The sequence below is a fragment of the Pempheris klunzingeri genome, chromosome 19, assembly GCF_042242105.1.
Source record: "Pempheris klunzingeri isolate RE-2024b chromosome 19, fPemKlu1.hap1, whole genome shotgun sequence".
Taxonomy (NCBI): Eukaryota; Metazoa; Chordata; class Actinopteri; order Acropomatiformes; family Pempheridae; genus Pempheris; species Pempheris klunzingeri.
In genome coordinates, this window is record NC_092030.1 from 2714583 (window position 1) to 2730602 (window position 16020).

Sequence of the window (16020 nt, forward strand, 5' to 3'; positions counted from 1 at the left end):
ATTATGTTTGATATTAAATGCCTTCATCCTCAGCTGACTTCCGCTGCAAAGACCGCAGGAGCTGCGTGTCAAAGAGTCTGGTTTGTGACGGCCGCTCTCATTGCCACGACGGCTCAGATGAGGTCGACTGTCCGAGTGCAACTCCTCCTGCAGCTCCAACAAACGTCCTGAAGTGTCGTATGGGCTCAAAGCTGTGTAAAGACGGCAAAGAGTGTGTTTTATACAGCCACGTGTGTGACGGAGAGAAGGACTGTATGGATGGATCTGATGAAGAGGGATGCCCAGAAACCTGCAAGCAAGGTTGTTTCACTTTAAACTTTTAACTCTGACATAAAAGCAAAGTTCTTTTAACGCTGTTTAATACAAATAATCATACCTTTTTCTTTGCACTCCACCCCAGGTGAGTTCCAGTGCTCTCATGGGAAGATGTGCATACCTGGGAATCAGGTGTGTGATGGGAAGTCGCAATGTCGGGACCAGTCTGATGAGCTGAACTGCAGGGAACAAACAAAGAGCTGCGAACATCGCTGTGCTGACGGCAATCGCTGCATCCCAAAGAAATTCCTGTGCGATGGAGAGCGAGACTGCCTGGATGGCACAGATGAGGAGGGCTGCGGTAAGTCTTCAGAGTCCAGTTTTCTAGTATAATTCACTGGTGAAGGTTAATGCAGCTGCATAGTTCCTTCTACCAATATAACAATCCTGCCAGTTAGTACTCTAACAATTTAAGTTTGACACCTAATTCTGTCCTTTCCAAACCCGGTTACAGCTGCAACAACAGAGTCTCCTGTTCCCACTTCCACATCACCTTGCATCACTCCTTCAGTTCTCTGTCCAGGTTCATCACTGTGTATCTCTCAAAATCTACTGTGTGATGGACAAAGAGACTGCCCTGATGGCTCTGATGAAAACGACTGTTTGGTCCAATGTAAAAACCCAGGCGAGTCTGCCAATAACCACAAGAGGGAAAGGTAGCAATAAGTTATGTATCTGGCAAAGTAATGACAGCATGGACTCACTGTGGGAAAGCTTCAGAGGAAAAGTGAAAGTGCTCTAGTTTCTTCACAACACCTGCACTGCTATGTTAACTCCCTCCTGCTCCTCAAATTGACACCGTTTCGTCCTGCACATCAGATGACTTCTTGTGCAGTGACCGGCGGATGTGCATCCCCAGAATGGAAGTGTGTGATGGTCGTGCCCACTGTCCTGACGGGTCAGATGAGAAGCAGTGTCAATCAGCAGATTCTACTGCTCCGTGTAAGCAAACAAGAAAAACACAGTGGAATAACGTGCACAATCAGTAGATGAAAAACAAACATTTGTCAAACACATTTGTCATCCCACAGCAGCTGTAATTCTTGCTAGGCGACACACAGTGCCATGATTTCTAACACTTTGCTAGGGTGTTGATGTTTGTTTTTAAAAAAATGCATATAATTTTCTCTTTGCCAAGCCTCCGACATGCCGAGTGCCAAACCAGCCCCACTGAGGTGCCGCAAAGGTTTCAAGCCATGCAAAGATGGCCTGGAGTGCGTTATGTACAGCCACGTGTGTGACGGAGAGAAGGACTGCCAGGACGGGTCCGACGAAGAGGGATGTGCTGCTCAGTGCAAAGCAGGTTTGTTCTGCGCTTCGAGCTGGTAACAAGCAGCATAAAACGACAATCTGTTATTTCAGCTGCACAGGAAAATGTCCACATGTTCATTTGTCATGTTAAGGGGCTGTTTTCAGTATGCAACACCATGAACTTCATATTTGATCCTCATTTCTTTCTGTGGCGTTTTGAGCCACGTATTTATCAGTTGGCAGCACTAAGGTGTTTTCTTTGGTTTTGGGTTTTGCCTTGTTTTTTTTTTTTTTTGTTTCTCAGGCGTCTCTCAGGATATGTTGAGGTGGATTTCTTTTTGTTTTTATTTAAGGCTAAATTTGACCATTTTCCAGGAAGCCACCAGAGTGTTAAGCACAGTCAGTAGATAGTTTAGTGTAGTAGTCAGTAATACATTGAAAAATGGATGCTCTCTATGTAGGGAATTATCTGTAAGAAGTCTCTCTTGCCTTCCCTAGATGAGTTCCAGTGTGCTCACGGGAATAGATGCATCCCACCGGAGCAGGTGTGTGACGGGAGGAACGACTGTCAAGACCAATCGGATGAAAAGGACTGTTCACGTCTGATTGAGGGCTGCCATCAGCACTGTGATAACAACACTCGCTGTATATCGGAGACCTTCTTGTGTGATGGCGAGAGAGACTGTGCTGATGGGTCGGATGAGGAAAAGTGTGGTAAGTGATGGCCAATATTTACTTGAATAGAAAGTTGTATCAAAACTCATGGTAAATGTTTCTAAAATGAAGACTAATATAACACTTTAAGTTATTTCTATCATCCTCTTTCCAGGTTCGGTGGCCTGTGCGATCGACCAGTATCGCTGTGCTAGCGGCCAGTGTGTGTCTGAGGCCCTGAGATGCGATGGATATGCTGACTGCAGCGACCGCTCTGATGAGATGGAGTGCACCAGACCCCCGCGCTGCCCGGTGCAGCTCAGATGCCGGCACAGCCATGAGTGCCTGCAGAAAGAGTGGCTGTGTGATGGTGAGGACGACTGCAAAGATGGGTCAGACGAGAAGGTATGAAGATCCAGTTACAGGTGAAGTAAATCTGTTTTAATGAGTAGAGGCAATGATTGAGGGAAACTTTCTTTGCTTCTCGAGCATTCAGCATTTTACGATGATGCATACTGGAGCTAAGCTTGTCTAAAGAGAGGATGCTTGTTTTGAGGTTGGGAAGCAGCGGTTGAACCGCGGTCTCGTCATTTGTATCCAGAACTGCATGTTACCGGCAGCAAAGTGCAGGGAATACCAATGGCAGTGTGGCGACGGCAGTCAGTGCATCCCTCTGTCCTGGAGGTGTGACGGGAAGGAGGACTGTTACAACCGCATGGACGAGGACAAATGTGAGCATGCGTATTCTCAAACATTCACCACTGCTCGCCTCCTGACTGACTGCTTTATTCTCTGCTTCACATGTTCTTGTTTTCATACATTACTGGAATGCTTTCACGCCTATTTTGATTTTTAAAATGACTGTAATTTTTAGTTCATTCAATATCTGCCGTCTATGATATGAAACCTAAAAAACTAAATTATAACCTATGTATGGTCTATTCAAGTGTACCTATTCTATTTACTAAAATGAAGTGTACATAGTCAAATTCAGTGGCAGGATTCTTCAGTCATGCATCCATGATATAATTTTGAGGTACTTTTAGCTGCAAAAGCGGAAATGCTGTCCAATACAACACAATATTTTAGAAACTGCAGACGACCTCTGACACACAGTGAATGTTTGCGTCTGCTCTTCAAAGGCAGCCAGAGGAAATGCCCCCTTCACCTTTACCAGTGTGGCAGCGGTGAGTGTGTGGACCCCGGCCTGGTGTGTAACGGCTTCACCAACTGTGCCGACAGTTCTGATGAGGGAGTTGGATGTGTTCAGCACAACTGCTCCAGCCCATCAGCTCCTCAGTGTGACCACCACTGTGTCAGCGCCCCAAGTGGACCGGTCAGTACGGAGCCAAGCCACTCTTGGTACAAATTCTAGACTGAGTTTTCAGGTCCTGTTTCATCGTCACAGCCAGTGTTTCTAGAAACATCTACACAACATTTGCATATGAATCAACACTGATTCCTTCTCCCCTGCTTTTGCTCTTCATTGTTAGAGGTGTTACTGTGCTGCAGGTTTCAAACTACACACCAGCGCTGTGTCCTGTGTGGACATCGACGAGTGCGATACGGTGCCACATGCTGCATGTAAACACACTTGCTTGAACACCCGTGGGTCTTACGTCTGTCAGTGTCACCCTGGCTTCTACCTGGAGCCTGACGACAAAAGCTGCAAGACCAAAGGTACTATAGGTCCAGACACGGTATTTGCTGTTGAAGGAAAAACAAATTGCATTCTGTTTATTTTTGTGCTGTTGGGTTGCTCTTTGTTACTCACTCTAGAGAAGAGCCATGAAGACTTAAAGCTCTTGTTTCCGTCTCTAGACGAGCCTTTGCTTCTGGCCTCGGTGCAGTCAGAGCTGTTACTCCTGGGAGTCCGTAGCGGCACCTTGCGTCTTCTGTCCTCTGCCAATCGGCCGGTCTTCTCGCTGGATTATCACTGGGCTCAGCAGAGAGTTTACTGGCTGAGCCCCGACTACCAGAGCATCCGCTGGGCTGACGTGAAAAACTCAAACAACAAAGGGACACTTATCAAAGGTGCCACTCAGAAACTCCACAGTTGCGTATGAGATGTTGTCTGGATGGTTTACTAAAGCAACATGATCTTACAAACATGATTAACTAATGGAAATGGAATGATTGAAGCCACACAACAAAATAATTCGGGGAGTTTAGTCAGTGACCCTAATTTTTCAGTGTTTATATTAAATCTCGTTACAGGCGTGAAGTCAGATTTCATCGCGGTGGACTGGATTGGCAAGAACCTGTACTGGGTGGATGGGCTGGTGGGTCAGATTCTGGCTGTGAAGCTCAGCGATGCCACAGTGAGATCTCAGGACTACACTGTGGTGCTGGGTGAAGATCTGGAGCAGCCGAGCTCATTGGTCCTGCTGCCACACAGAGGGTAAGGTACCCAAACTGGGTAAAAACCTGCGGAGAAAGAATGGGGCAAAGAAATTTCCTCCAAATTTCAATCCCAGATCTTTAATCAGGACGCGCATTGCACAATCAATATTTTCAGGTTGATGCTTTGGTCCGAGATCGGCAGCACTCCTCAGATCGAGCGGTCTGGAATGGACGGTTCAAAGAGGAAGGTGGTAGTGAGCCGAGGTTTGAGCTGGCCAGTCAGTCTGGCCTACGACCTCCTGGACAACAGGGTGTACTGGGCCGACGAGAAGCTGCGCTGCATCGGCTCAGCCTCTCTGGATGGAGACAACGTCAAGGTAACTGCCATCAGCTGACCGAAAGAAGTACTTGAATGTTTGAAGCGGCCAAAGTTTTAGCATCATCAAGAGAACCGGTGAACAGGCTTTGTCCTTCTCTCATTAGATCCTCCAGTTAGCCGAAACACCAAGCCCTTTCTCTGTGGCGATCTTCAACGACCGTCTCTTCTGGTCTGACACGAAAAGAAGAACCATCCGCTCAGCTGACAAGAACACAGGCAAAGATCAAAAGGTTCTTCTGAAGAGACCGGGACAGCCGTTTGGACTGAAAGTGAGTCTTCAACTTCTAATGAGGTGGTTGTAACTCCTGAAGAGTTAACATTTATATGATCACATGGGTATAAGTATTAATTGCTGTGACCCTTGATGCCTGTGTTCTCTCTCTCCCCCCAGCTGATGCACGTCCTTTCCCAGCCAGCCGTATCGAACCCCTGCGACGAGCTACGCTGCTCCCACCTCTGCCTCCTGGCCCCGTCGCTGAGAGGCAGGTCTGGAGTAACGGGGTCCCCAGGAGATCCGGCGGTGAGGGGGCCTGTGGCGATTTGTCGATGCCCAAAGGGGCTGCTACTTTCCAAGGACAAGGTTACCTGCTCTCTGCCTCCGGAATCAACTTTCATCTTGCTTTTGTCTCGTACAACAATCTACCAGGTGAATGGCCTCACTGTGTTGTCATGAAGAAAAAAACCTGCATGCCTTTTTTTTGAGCCACACACTTGTTTTCCTCGTCTGCTCACTCTTGCTTGTTTCCTTTTTTTAATCTCACCCCCCGCTACTTGTAGATTTACTTGCACTCCATGCGTGATGGTGTTGCTCTGAAAAAAATGCCAGTCAGCAGAGTTTTAGCCCTTCCTGGTGTGACGGAGGCGTCAGGCCTGGACGTGTCCATCCCGGAGCTTTCTGTGTACGTGGCTGATGCAGGACAAGGATCTGTGGACGTGCTGAAACTCGGCACCTCTAGGTCGAGACAGGGACTGACACCCTCGGGGCAAATCCTAAATCTGAGGGTAGGCATAATCAGCTTTTTATAGGAAACGGCAATTTCTTAAATCCTGGTCACAAATAGTTTTCACACTTTTTAAAAAATGTTTGATGACCTCCGTTATAAAATAAGAGTGGAGCGTTAACAGTTGATCTTTAGTGTTTCCTTGTTTGTTTTAAATTGCCCCGTTGCTCTTTTCAATTACAAATGGGTCAGTCTTGGTTTTGATGAAAATATGTGACTTCAGCCTCATCAGTAGTTCAGCAGCCGCTCCCTGGTGAAATTTTAATTCTGGAAACTTCTCTGTCCCACAAGGATGATTCAGTCACAGCTCTGGCGGTTGATTGGGTGACCTCTAACCTCTACTGGAGCAGCAGCGAGAGGCCCGATCTCCACGTGACCTCCCGCCACGACGGCTACACCACCTCACTGCTGCAGGGATCACTGAAGGTGAAGTCGGCTCAGCTTCACTGCTCACCTTTTGTTCTTTTCTGCTCAGCGATCATCACCTTTTACCTCTGGACGCCTGCACGGCTCCTTCCTGCCTCTAACTTTCTCTGACTTACAGCTTCTTCCTTGTCTCTTGTGGACAGTCCTCTTGCTTTGAAAATATTAACACACACTTAGGTAGCATGGACTTAAGCATAGTGTAACATAAAACAGATTTCCTCTTGGCTGCCACTTTAGTGTTGTATTTACTGTGAAGTCAGCAGAAACATCCAGGACACTTCTGTATATGTATTTATACCTTTACCCCTTTATTTCTGTGAGCTCCTTTCCTTGTTTGTTCTAAGATACATTTTGTTTCAACGTTATTTGCTTCTCCTGGTAAATGTAGCCTGGATCGTGTTTGTCTTTTCAGGGCACCACATCCATAGCCCTGCACCCCCCCACAGGACAACTCTGCTACACAGCAATAGTTGTGGCAGATGGGAAGAACCAGATGGAGGTGGTCTGTGCCTGGATGGATGGCCGTAACAAAGTGGTGCTGTGGAGGAAGTCAAGAGTCCCCACTTCGCTGGTCTTTTCCAATCAGGGAACCATGATCTACTGGGCTGACACAGGTGAGGAGTTTAAAAAAAAACTCCTAATAAGAGCTTATTTTCGCAGGCTTGCTTCTCCCTGCATGTGTGTACCCATCTTATTATTCTTTCTCCAGGTGAAAGTGTAATCAGCTCCATCGGGGTGGATGGAACAGGATATAGACAGTACAAAACTGGGCCCGGCCTGCTTATCTCCTTCACACATACTGAGAGCATCCTCCTCTGGGTCACGCTGGACAAAGGTAAAGAGGACGGTTTTTAGTAACACCCTGCTTTGAAGACTCACCCACAATGTCTGCAGGGGGGGGGAAGTCTTGGGTCTCTGTGTAATACTTTCTGTTCCACTCAAATAACCTGTTCAGTTCTGCTTGCAGAATTGAATTTCTTGTAGCTCTGAAGGCTTTCACCTCCGTTACATCTGTCTTCATCCCCTTTAGGCAGCAGATGGCATCACAGACTAATGTAGCAATGAATTATTCAGTCAACCTCTTCTCAGCAATCTGTACTCTGAGACATCTTCAAGCATCCACTTGTGATTACCAGCACTTCTTCTCCTCTCCATCAGGCCTGCCGTTGTTGCTTTCAAATGTTTATTCAGTCTGACTAATGAAGATCAGTGAAATGACATACTTTTTGTTTCCAACCCGTGTAGATGTGACCAAACTGTGGTTCAGTGACGGTCTCCAGCCTAACCAACTGTGGTTTGAGACGAAGAGCAGCCTGTTAGAAGTCAGAGCCTACAGCGGTGACAGTCAGTCTGGTGGGTACCTATCCGGCTTTAACACAGCAAGACGGATAAGAAGCAGTAGTAAGGGTGTAATCTACAACAGGGGGGCATGCAGACTTGTGTAAATGACTACAGTGGAACAAGTAGTCAGGAAAAGAACAGCTTTCCAGCAGGTCACAGGTAAAAGTAAACATGCAGGGATGATTAGAAAGCTCCACGCACAGCCGGTAATAAAAGCTGTCCTTCATAAACTGTATACTGAGGTTGGTTGTTGAGAGGAGGAGTACATTAGCAGGCAGGTGATCTCAACAGGAGTGAGATCACCTGGAAAGGAAAGGAAAGTGTCCACTAGATGGCAGGTGGGGTCTGACGGGGTGTAGAGGATTCCAGCACAGACTTGAAATACGAAGAGTCTGAAGGACGCTGAGCAGGATTCAGTGTGACACAAATAAAGCAATGAGACCAGAAGAGTAGCACCACAATAGTATCAAATAACAAAGCAAAGTTGTAAGGATGCAAACTAAAAGTCCTGTGTAGAAAGTGGAGAGAGAGAGAAATCTGCATGACTTTAAAGTTTGTCCAGAGATGCTGTCCCAGTATTTAAGATGTTATAAGCTACCCGTCAACCACTGGGCTGATTTTCCAGTTTCATAGTCCCCTCAACATACAATGACGACGTGGAGGTTCTCCTGGATGCAGTTGTGAAAATGGCTCGTCAACACTGAAATCCTCCTCACGTAGTGAACATGAGGCCTTTATTCCTGCCCTGGTTTGTAATGTTAACCAACAGGCTCAGCTCAATTTGTAAAACAGAAGCACGAAAAACCAGTTTGTCATAAATGAGGAATTACACACTTATATTTCCACTTCGACTTTGTGTTCCCCTTCTGAATGCAGAGAGCAGAAAGGGTGTGTTATCAGAGACTCTGGGCAGAATGAAAAGACTCACTTAGGCTCAGTTTGAGTTGAATAGATAGCAGAGTGATGTGATACTTGCAGAGAGATCAGGCTTGGCAATCTGTGGGAGATCCCAGGGTGTCGCTGTATGTGCTGTAGGAGGAGAGCTCAACACACACATTTAGACAACACTCCCTCTTGCTTATTTTCTTGGCCTGGCATTTATCTACAACACAGCAGCTGCAATTTCAAATACTAACAAGTTACACAGTTAACTGAACTCTTGAACGCTCCAGTGCCAGAATAAAGTCAGCGGCAAATGCCAACACACCTTTTCCTGGACATAAACCAGACTCTTTCTCAGCCTGGCACAGGAAGTGTCCTTACAGCGCCAAAGCAGATGATGTCTTCACACGTAGCCAGAGGGCCCTGATTTTTATATATAGCCATTAGGGTTGGTAAGATTCACCTCATGTGGGTGTGTCGGCGTGAAAGTTCATGAGGTGAGAAGCATCCATAACATCTGATTATCTCTGCCGTGGATAAGCCTGGAGGTGTGTGTGTGTGTATCGAGATGCATATTGAATCAGCCTCAGTGATGGAGATCCACGTCCCTGGCAGCCATAGAGCAGAAGGAGGTCTAATGGATTATCTGTGTACCGTTGTTCTTCCCATATTACTTTATGAAGCAAGCAACCGTATGTCTGCACAAGGGAACCTATTTAATCACAATAGACCATAGAAGTAAGACTGACAGAAGTGGAAGTTGACGAGGATCCTATAAAAATAATAATCATAAATGCTTCTGAGCATTTTTCCTATTTAAATTATACCAAACTCATTGTGATGCTTGTTTTGTTTTATCTGCTCATAGTTGGACTGTTAAAAGTTGCTTTCCGCTGCCCAGAAGACTGTGAAGGTTTTGTGTAGCTTTTTTTGCGAACCCTCTTTTACCTCCTTCGTCCAGGAACTAACAGCTGCTCCAAAAACAACGGCGGCTGTTCCCATCTGTGTCTGCCTCATCCCGGAGGTCGGACGTGTAAATGTGGCCGGGGCTTCTCTGCTGTCGCGGCCGCATCCTGCGCCCCCCTCCCCGACTGCCCCGCTGGCCAACAGTCCTGCTTCAACGGCGAAAAGTGTATCAGCAGCAGCAAGTTCTGTGACGGACATGTCGACTGTCCAGATGAGTCGGATGAACAGGACTGTGAGTTTCAGTCAGTGGTTTAAAAAACAAAACACATCAACGTCATGTCGATGCTAAATCTCATTTTCCCATGAAATAACCCTTTAACTGCCAAACTCAGTAAAAGGAACAATAGCCAGGGTAGATGAAGTAACATCATGATCCTAGTTGAATCACTCTTTTGCCGCTCAAAGTCAACCTTGTTTTATAAACTCAAGATTAAATTTAAAATGTTTCTAAGCTCTGGAAGTTGTTGAAGGATTAGTTCACCATTTTAGAAGGCTTATTTGCTTTCTAGCCGAGAGTCGCATGAAAAGATTAGCACCACTTTCATGTCTGTTTGGCAGATATGAAATTACCTCCAGCAGCCTGCTAGTTTAGCTTAGCATGAAGGCTTAAAGCCTCAGATATTTCCACCAGCACCTCTAAAGTTTAATGAGAACACGCTGCATTTCGTTTGTTTTAACCAGTAGAAAAACCATTGGTGGTTTTATGTGACTCAGTAGCTTCACTGTTTGCCTGGCAGCCTCACAGTGATGAGGGTTTGGTACAGAGGTCAGTGTAGTGTAGGAACATTTTCAGTATGTAGCATTATCCCTGACGCTGACTGTCTCTTCAGGTCCGAACACAAACTCGGCCAGTAAGAACCGCTCTCCCCAGCCTTCCTCGCCGCCTCACCCCAACGCCCTAAAGACCTCTGCTATGATGGTTAAAAAGGACTCTACATCCTGTGATGTCCAACGCTGCAGCGATCACGGAAAGTGCATCACAGCAGGCAAAGTCTCTCACTGCCAGTGTTTGCCTGGGTACAAGGGAGCCTCCTGTCAAGAGACGGACACTGGACAAAGCCACGTGGCTGTGGTCCTGGGCATCTTCTGCCTCGCCGCTCTATTGATGGCTGCTGCTTATATCTTCACTAAAAGGTACTCACCGTGAGGAATATGTAACTCTGTGAGGTATGTAGAAAATGAAAACATGGCTTTTGTTGTTCACAGGAGAGGCTGGGAGTCCATCAGAAGCAGACCGATGGAGAAAGAAACTCTGATGGCCAACATGAGCCTGCCATGTGAACCAGATTCAGACACGGAGGTGAAACCTCATGAATGTGGCGTACTGACCCATTCAGTTAACTCCACCAATACCACAATATATACATTTTAATGTTTCTGGTAAACATGTAACACTTGATTTGAGTTCATTATTGATTCTGGAAGTAGTATTTTGACTTCCAAACTCTAGGCTTCGCTCTAATCAGACACAATCAACTTTATGGTCTATTAAATACACAAAGCTTATTGATTTAAAGAGAAAAAAATCAAAAGAAAGCTTAGTGCAAGTTTATAAAGTAAGTCACTGATGGTGTCTTAAAAAAAGCAGTATCCTCACTGTTAATTATACAATTATTCAAAGTAATCTTCACATTAACAATAATAGATTATCAGTGAGTTGAGTTCCTCTTAGTACAACCACGAATAAACATTCATGTTTTTGTGCCTAAAGTAATTTCCACACCCTTTTTAAATATCAAGTATAAGCTTCTAATGCTTAATTAAAGAACCACGTCCTGCTCTCATTAGTTGGAAAGATTTCAGATGAATGTTTCCTCTCTGTTTCTTCTCCACAGGAGCTGGAGTCCCCGGTAGACGTGAAGAACCCCTCGCTAGCGTTAATGTCACTGCAGCCCAAATAGAGGTTTTGCACTCTGAAATACGGCCTCCAGTAAACACCTGGTGGCCTCACTGTGGATCGTTGCCCTGAAGGCCGCACACATCGCAAATAAAGGCCTTAGGATGCTGAATCTAAAAATGCTGACTGTTTTATGCTGTAATAAAGGTGGAGCAGGAATGAACCAAACACCAGACTCTGCTCAGTGTGTTGTAGGAGGTAATATGTTAACTGAAGAATATTCAACTTAAATCAAGGTACATTTAGCTGCATGATTTCTACATGGATACTGTAATTACATTCATTTTTATACTTGATTATTTAAGTGCCACATTAATTCAACAGCAAATATGAGGAATCTTCACATCCTAATGTTTCACAACCCTGAAGTCAGAGCCAGACAGACGCATGTTTAATCTCTTCATGTCTGCCTCCCTGTCTTTACCCGTCTGTCATTATTTGGAGCCTCTAATGTTGCTTCAGACTCTATTTGTGTGTGTGTACTGTATATCTTACTAATTCCACTGTTCTGCTGTTGTCACAACGCCGCTTGTCTGCTAATGCCTGTGTTGTCTCCAACTGCAGGTTTATGGTTTTTGTTATCACATTAGCACGGTTTAGCTCAGTTAATTGTCTGATCGCAGCTCACGTTCGCACTAAATCCCCACAAGTTACACCACTAACATCCTAGGAGCCGTTCTGTTTACGTGCACTGCCAAAATGTCCCAGCTTCCCATGTTGGTCTGTGGCCGTGCTGTAATCTGATACCGGTTTCGAGTAAATGCTTCCTTGTAACAGTTTAGTTCCACAGAAACATGTTCTGTGTGAAAGCTCCCTTTGCTTACGTGCTTCCAACTGTGTATCAGCCAAACCTGATCGAGAAATAGTTGGGACACGTGGTGCATATCTTTTACTGTTTGAATGGCACAATTAAACTGAATGAAAAGTATAAAAGTATAGTATACCTATAAAACTATATACACGTCCTCTGTAATGTGGATTGAAATGGAGATGGAGGCATGGTTGGCTATGCACTTGTGTTTTACTGTAACAACTCAACCTCAGGTCTACACACTCCATCCTGGGAGGATCCCAAGGTGTTCCTATGCTATAATGGATGTGCAGTCTCTAACATGTTCTGGTCTGCCCTGTGGTCTCCTCCCAGCTTTGCAGAGAGCATCTTAGAGAGACGTTGTGATCAGATTCCCAAATGAGCTCAGTACAAAGCAGCTCCTCATACTGTCCAAGAACCGTGCATGAAACAATTTGTTTATTAACTATGGTCTCTGGGCAAGATTGCTGAAAATGTTTGCTAATTTGTAGTAAATACCCTATAAATGTTTTAGAATATACAAGAGACAGAGTTGAAGTTTCTTAATCGGATACATTCAAGAAGGTGGAGCCTGATTTCGACAGTGCTGGCATAGAGGACTCGAGTTTGGCAACAGCAGACCGCTTGGCAGAGAACTCAGCCTTGTTTCAATAACCACAAGACACCTGACTGCACTGACTTGTTTGGTAAGAGCCACTGAACAGGTGCACTGTTAATAGGCTGAATAGCTGTCGGAATATATCAAAAAAACCTGACAAACATTTTTGGTGGGGGGGGGGGGTTATGACACAACAGATGCATGAAGTGCTGTGAGTTGCACAGGCATGTCTCTCTCGTCAGGTCTTGCCAGGCGAGTTTTGTTCTAACCTGTCTTCTCCTCCTTCCATCCCCCACTAGTCTGGAAAACACACCTACTGCATTTCAGTGGAATCATCCTACAGGTGAGGGGGTGTGTGAGTGTGTATTGATCTTATTTAGCCTTTGACTCTCCGGAAAAGAAGTATTTACATGGTCACATCGATGCCGTATTCAACATGTTTTCTATAACATCTTTATTTTTCCTTGGCCACACCTGCAGTCCCGTCTGAAAGGTGCGACACAACTGAAGTTTATTTTTCTCAGGGATGCCAGAGCAGAGGTTTGTGAGTCAGCGTGAGTCAGTGATTGATTAGATTAGTTTGGACTGTCGTTTTGAAATATAAAGTTGCTCCATCAATGTCATGGATATTTGTTGTGAGCAAGAGTGTGTGTATGACTCAGCCCATTTAAAGATAAGGCAGAGGGAGGAGGAGGTGATTGTGTGTGTTTATGGGGAAAAAGGTGGGCATTCACAGATCTCGGCTTTCTTCCTGTTCCCTCCCTTCTTTTTGTTTCAGATTCTCTCAGAAGGGGAACTCAGACAGACACCTGAAGACCCGACCACAAGAATTCAATCTCCACTGCCACATCTGCATGATTTAGCTCTGTGAGTAGATATTTTTCCACTTATTCCTATTTTCACGTGTCGTTGGGTTGTCTCACTGTGCTGTATGCCTGCCCTGAAGCCAGTGGTGACCACAGTCGTGCTGTGTTGGTGAAAAACCTGACTGACGAGATGCCTGAGAAGTACCATAACTTCACCACCACCACTTATTTATCAGATAACCTTCCACGCTACAGAGCTTAGCAGAAAGGCTTTATGTTAAACTGCAGGTACTGCATATTATCATTTTATATCTGTATATATTATGCTCTAATATGTGCATTACACAGTTGTGCTGTCCTACATGCTTTGGTTTGTTTAGTCTTACAGGTTTAGTTGAACACGGTGTCCTTTAACATCTCTAATGCTGCTGCTGAAACAACTGGAGTTGTTAGCATTTCACTTCTCTGTGTGTCTCATGTGAAAAGAATAACTGCAAAAAACACACACACACGCTTTTTGTTTTGATGTTCAACCCTTCAAATAGTTTCTTACACTACTGTGTTTGTGCAGTTAGGCTGTGGCGCACTTATTTGTATGTGATGATTTAAAAGTAAAATAAGGGCGAGACACGCACCCAGCACACAGCTCTCAGTTCCATGCTCTGTGTTGGCACTGAAATTAGTTTGTAAACGTACATCTTAATCTATTACACACATCTTGTTTCGTTCTCGTTTAACCTGTATAAAGACAGAAATGTATCAGTGGTGTTAAATATGTTTTGGGGAATTCTATGGAGAAACTCTGGATGCACATGGCTCCATTTGAATTTAAAATCTCTTGATATGTTCATGCTCACTGGTGAGAAACATCATAATCATTAAGAGTATAGAAAATTCAGACTGTCCCTGTCGTGCATGTTTCTTTATGGTTTACAAAGCTGGTGTTTCTGTCGGGCACCTGGGTCCTGCAGAAAAGCCTCGGTGTTTTCTCTTTGTCATGTGTCTTTGTTGTGTTTTAGGGTGCGGCTCCCTTCCATTCATAGCTCCCGTCTCCCACTCTCCTTCCATTTATCACTCCCTCCCTTTCTAGTCCAAGTTTCGTCCCTTCCTTCCACCCCCCCCCCCTCTACGATGTCAATCCCTGTCCCTCCTCCCCAGCCAAGAGGCATCGACTACAGCCTGCCCACCTGTGGAGAGATTCAGTGCAGTGGTCGTGGTGCCTGCGTGGTTCCTGCTGGTGGCGGCACTGATCTGGTGTGTGACTGTGACCTGGGCTACAGAGGTGAATCCTGCGACGACACGGTCAACGGGGCGTTGAGCTTACCGCTGACCCTCAGCGTGCTGGGCGTCATCGCCGGGCTGCTGATCCTGGCTTTCATCGTCGCCAAGATGAGGCAGAAGCAGAAGAAGAGACAAAGGTACTGGAATATATCAGTGGAGTCTTTCTGGTGGAAGCTTTCCCATTTGTTGCTCTTGTGGGACAAACTCTTAAATGAGATTGAATTAATTCAAGACAAACATAACTAAGACAAGTGACTGTACACAAGTTAACTAAATATGTGCAGAACAATCCTAAATAAACTGGACATGATGTATGAAACCAAAAGTTTCTGATGGTATATTATTGAACATCGGACAGATCAGGATCATTTCCCACCCTACATAAGAAATGTGGTCGATACTGATCCACTCATTTCGCTCTCAAAAAGAAAACAAAGAGATATGATATGATATGACTGAAAACAAGGAGTTTACTCTTGGAGATGTGTCATCCCTCATGAATGACAGGGTTTCATCATGTCACTGAAAATGAAAGCTGCTGTTCAAAGCAAATGTGTGGAATGTCTGTTGGAGAGTGTCTACTTTCACTGCATGCTGAAAGATCCTACGTGCTGAACAGTGTTTGCTACGTGCTCATACACGAACACGGATGTTCACTCCTGTGTTCACCTGGTTGGCAACAACAATGTAAGATGTGAAAAATGAGTTGTGTCTTTTGTCAACAGGGAAATTCAGGCAGCAAAACACGGCTACAATGTCGCTGTGTGAACAAATCTCCATCATCATATCTGAGGTAGGCATTCAGCTGGAGGTTCAATATATTACAATACTTTTAATTAATTTTTTAATTCCTACATTGTTTACATCCATGTTTTCTTGCTATTTTTCTTCTACTTCTTTGCTGCCTTCTCTTTTCTTTGTACACATTTGTCTGTGTGTTACCGCCATCACCTGTCTGTGTAACGGCAGGACGTGAACTCACATGCACACAGAAGAATGTGTTCTTAAACACATTTCTCCACAGCACTACTAGTGGTGACAAACTCTGAATTCACAGACACCTCTGATC

At 45.1% G+C, this 16020-nt stretch overlaps 1 protein-coding gene across 1 annotated transcript; it reads left to right on the top strand.

Annotated features, from left to right (window-relative positions):
• The first annotated feature begins 1461 nt into the window (after positions 1-1461).
• Positions 1462-11459, top strand: LOC139219198 (low-density lipoprotein receptor-like). Its single transcript, XM_070851004.1, has 21 exons — positions 1462-1618; positions 2065-2280; positions 2396-2625; positions 2822-2951; positions 3363-3556; positions 3714-3900; positions 4042-4254; positions 4438-4621; positions 4739-4940; positions 5047-5211; positions 5334-5413; positions 5468-5588; positions 5720-5944; positions 6235-6369; positions 6782-6983; positions 7079-7204; positions 7615-7722; positions 9554-9790; positions 10389-10692; positions 10765-10858; positions 11394-11459. The coding sequence occupies exons 1-21, from the start codon at positions 1462-1464 to the stop codon at positions 11457-11459; spliced, it is 3576 nt and encodes a 1191-aa protein (XP_070707105.1).
• Positions 11460-16020: the final 4561 nt, after the last annotated feature.

What these genes read in the sequence shown, in the direction of transcription:
- LOC139219198 (XM_070851004.1), top strand. Translation starts at nt 1,462, where the DNA reads ATGCCGAGTGCCAAACCAGCCCCACTGAGGTGCCGCAAAGGTTTCAAG. An exon ending in GACAGCCGTTTGGACTGAAA is followed by an intron (nt 5,212 to 5,333) that starts GTGAGTCTTCAA and finishes CTCTCCCCCCAG; the next exon opens with CTGATGCACGTCCTTTCCCA. An exon ending in GATCTACTGGGCTGACACAG is followed by an intron (nt 6,984 to 7,078) that starts GTGAGGAGTTTA and finishes TTCTTTCTCCAG; the next exon opens with GTGAAAGTGTAATCAGCTCC.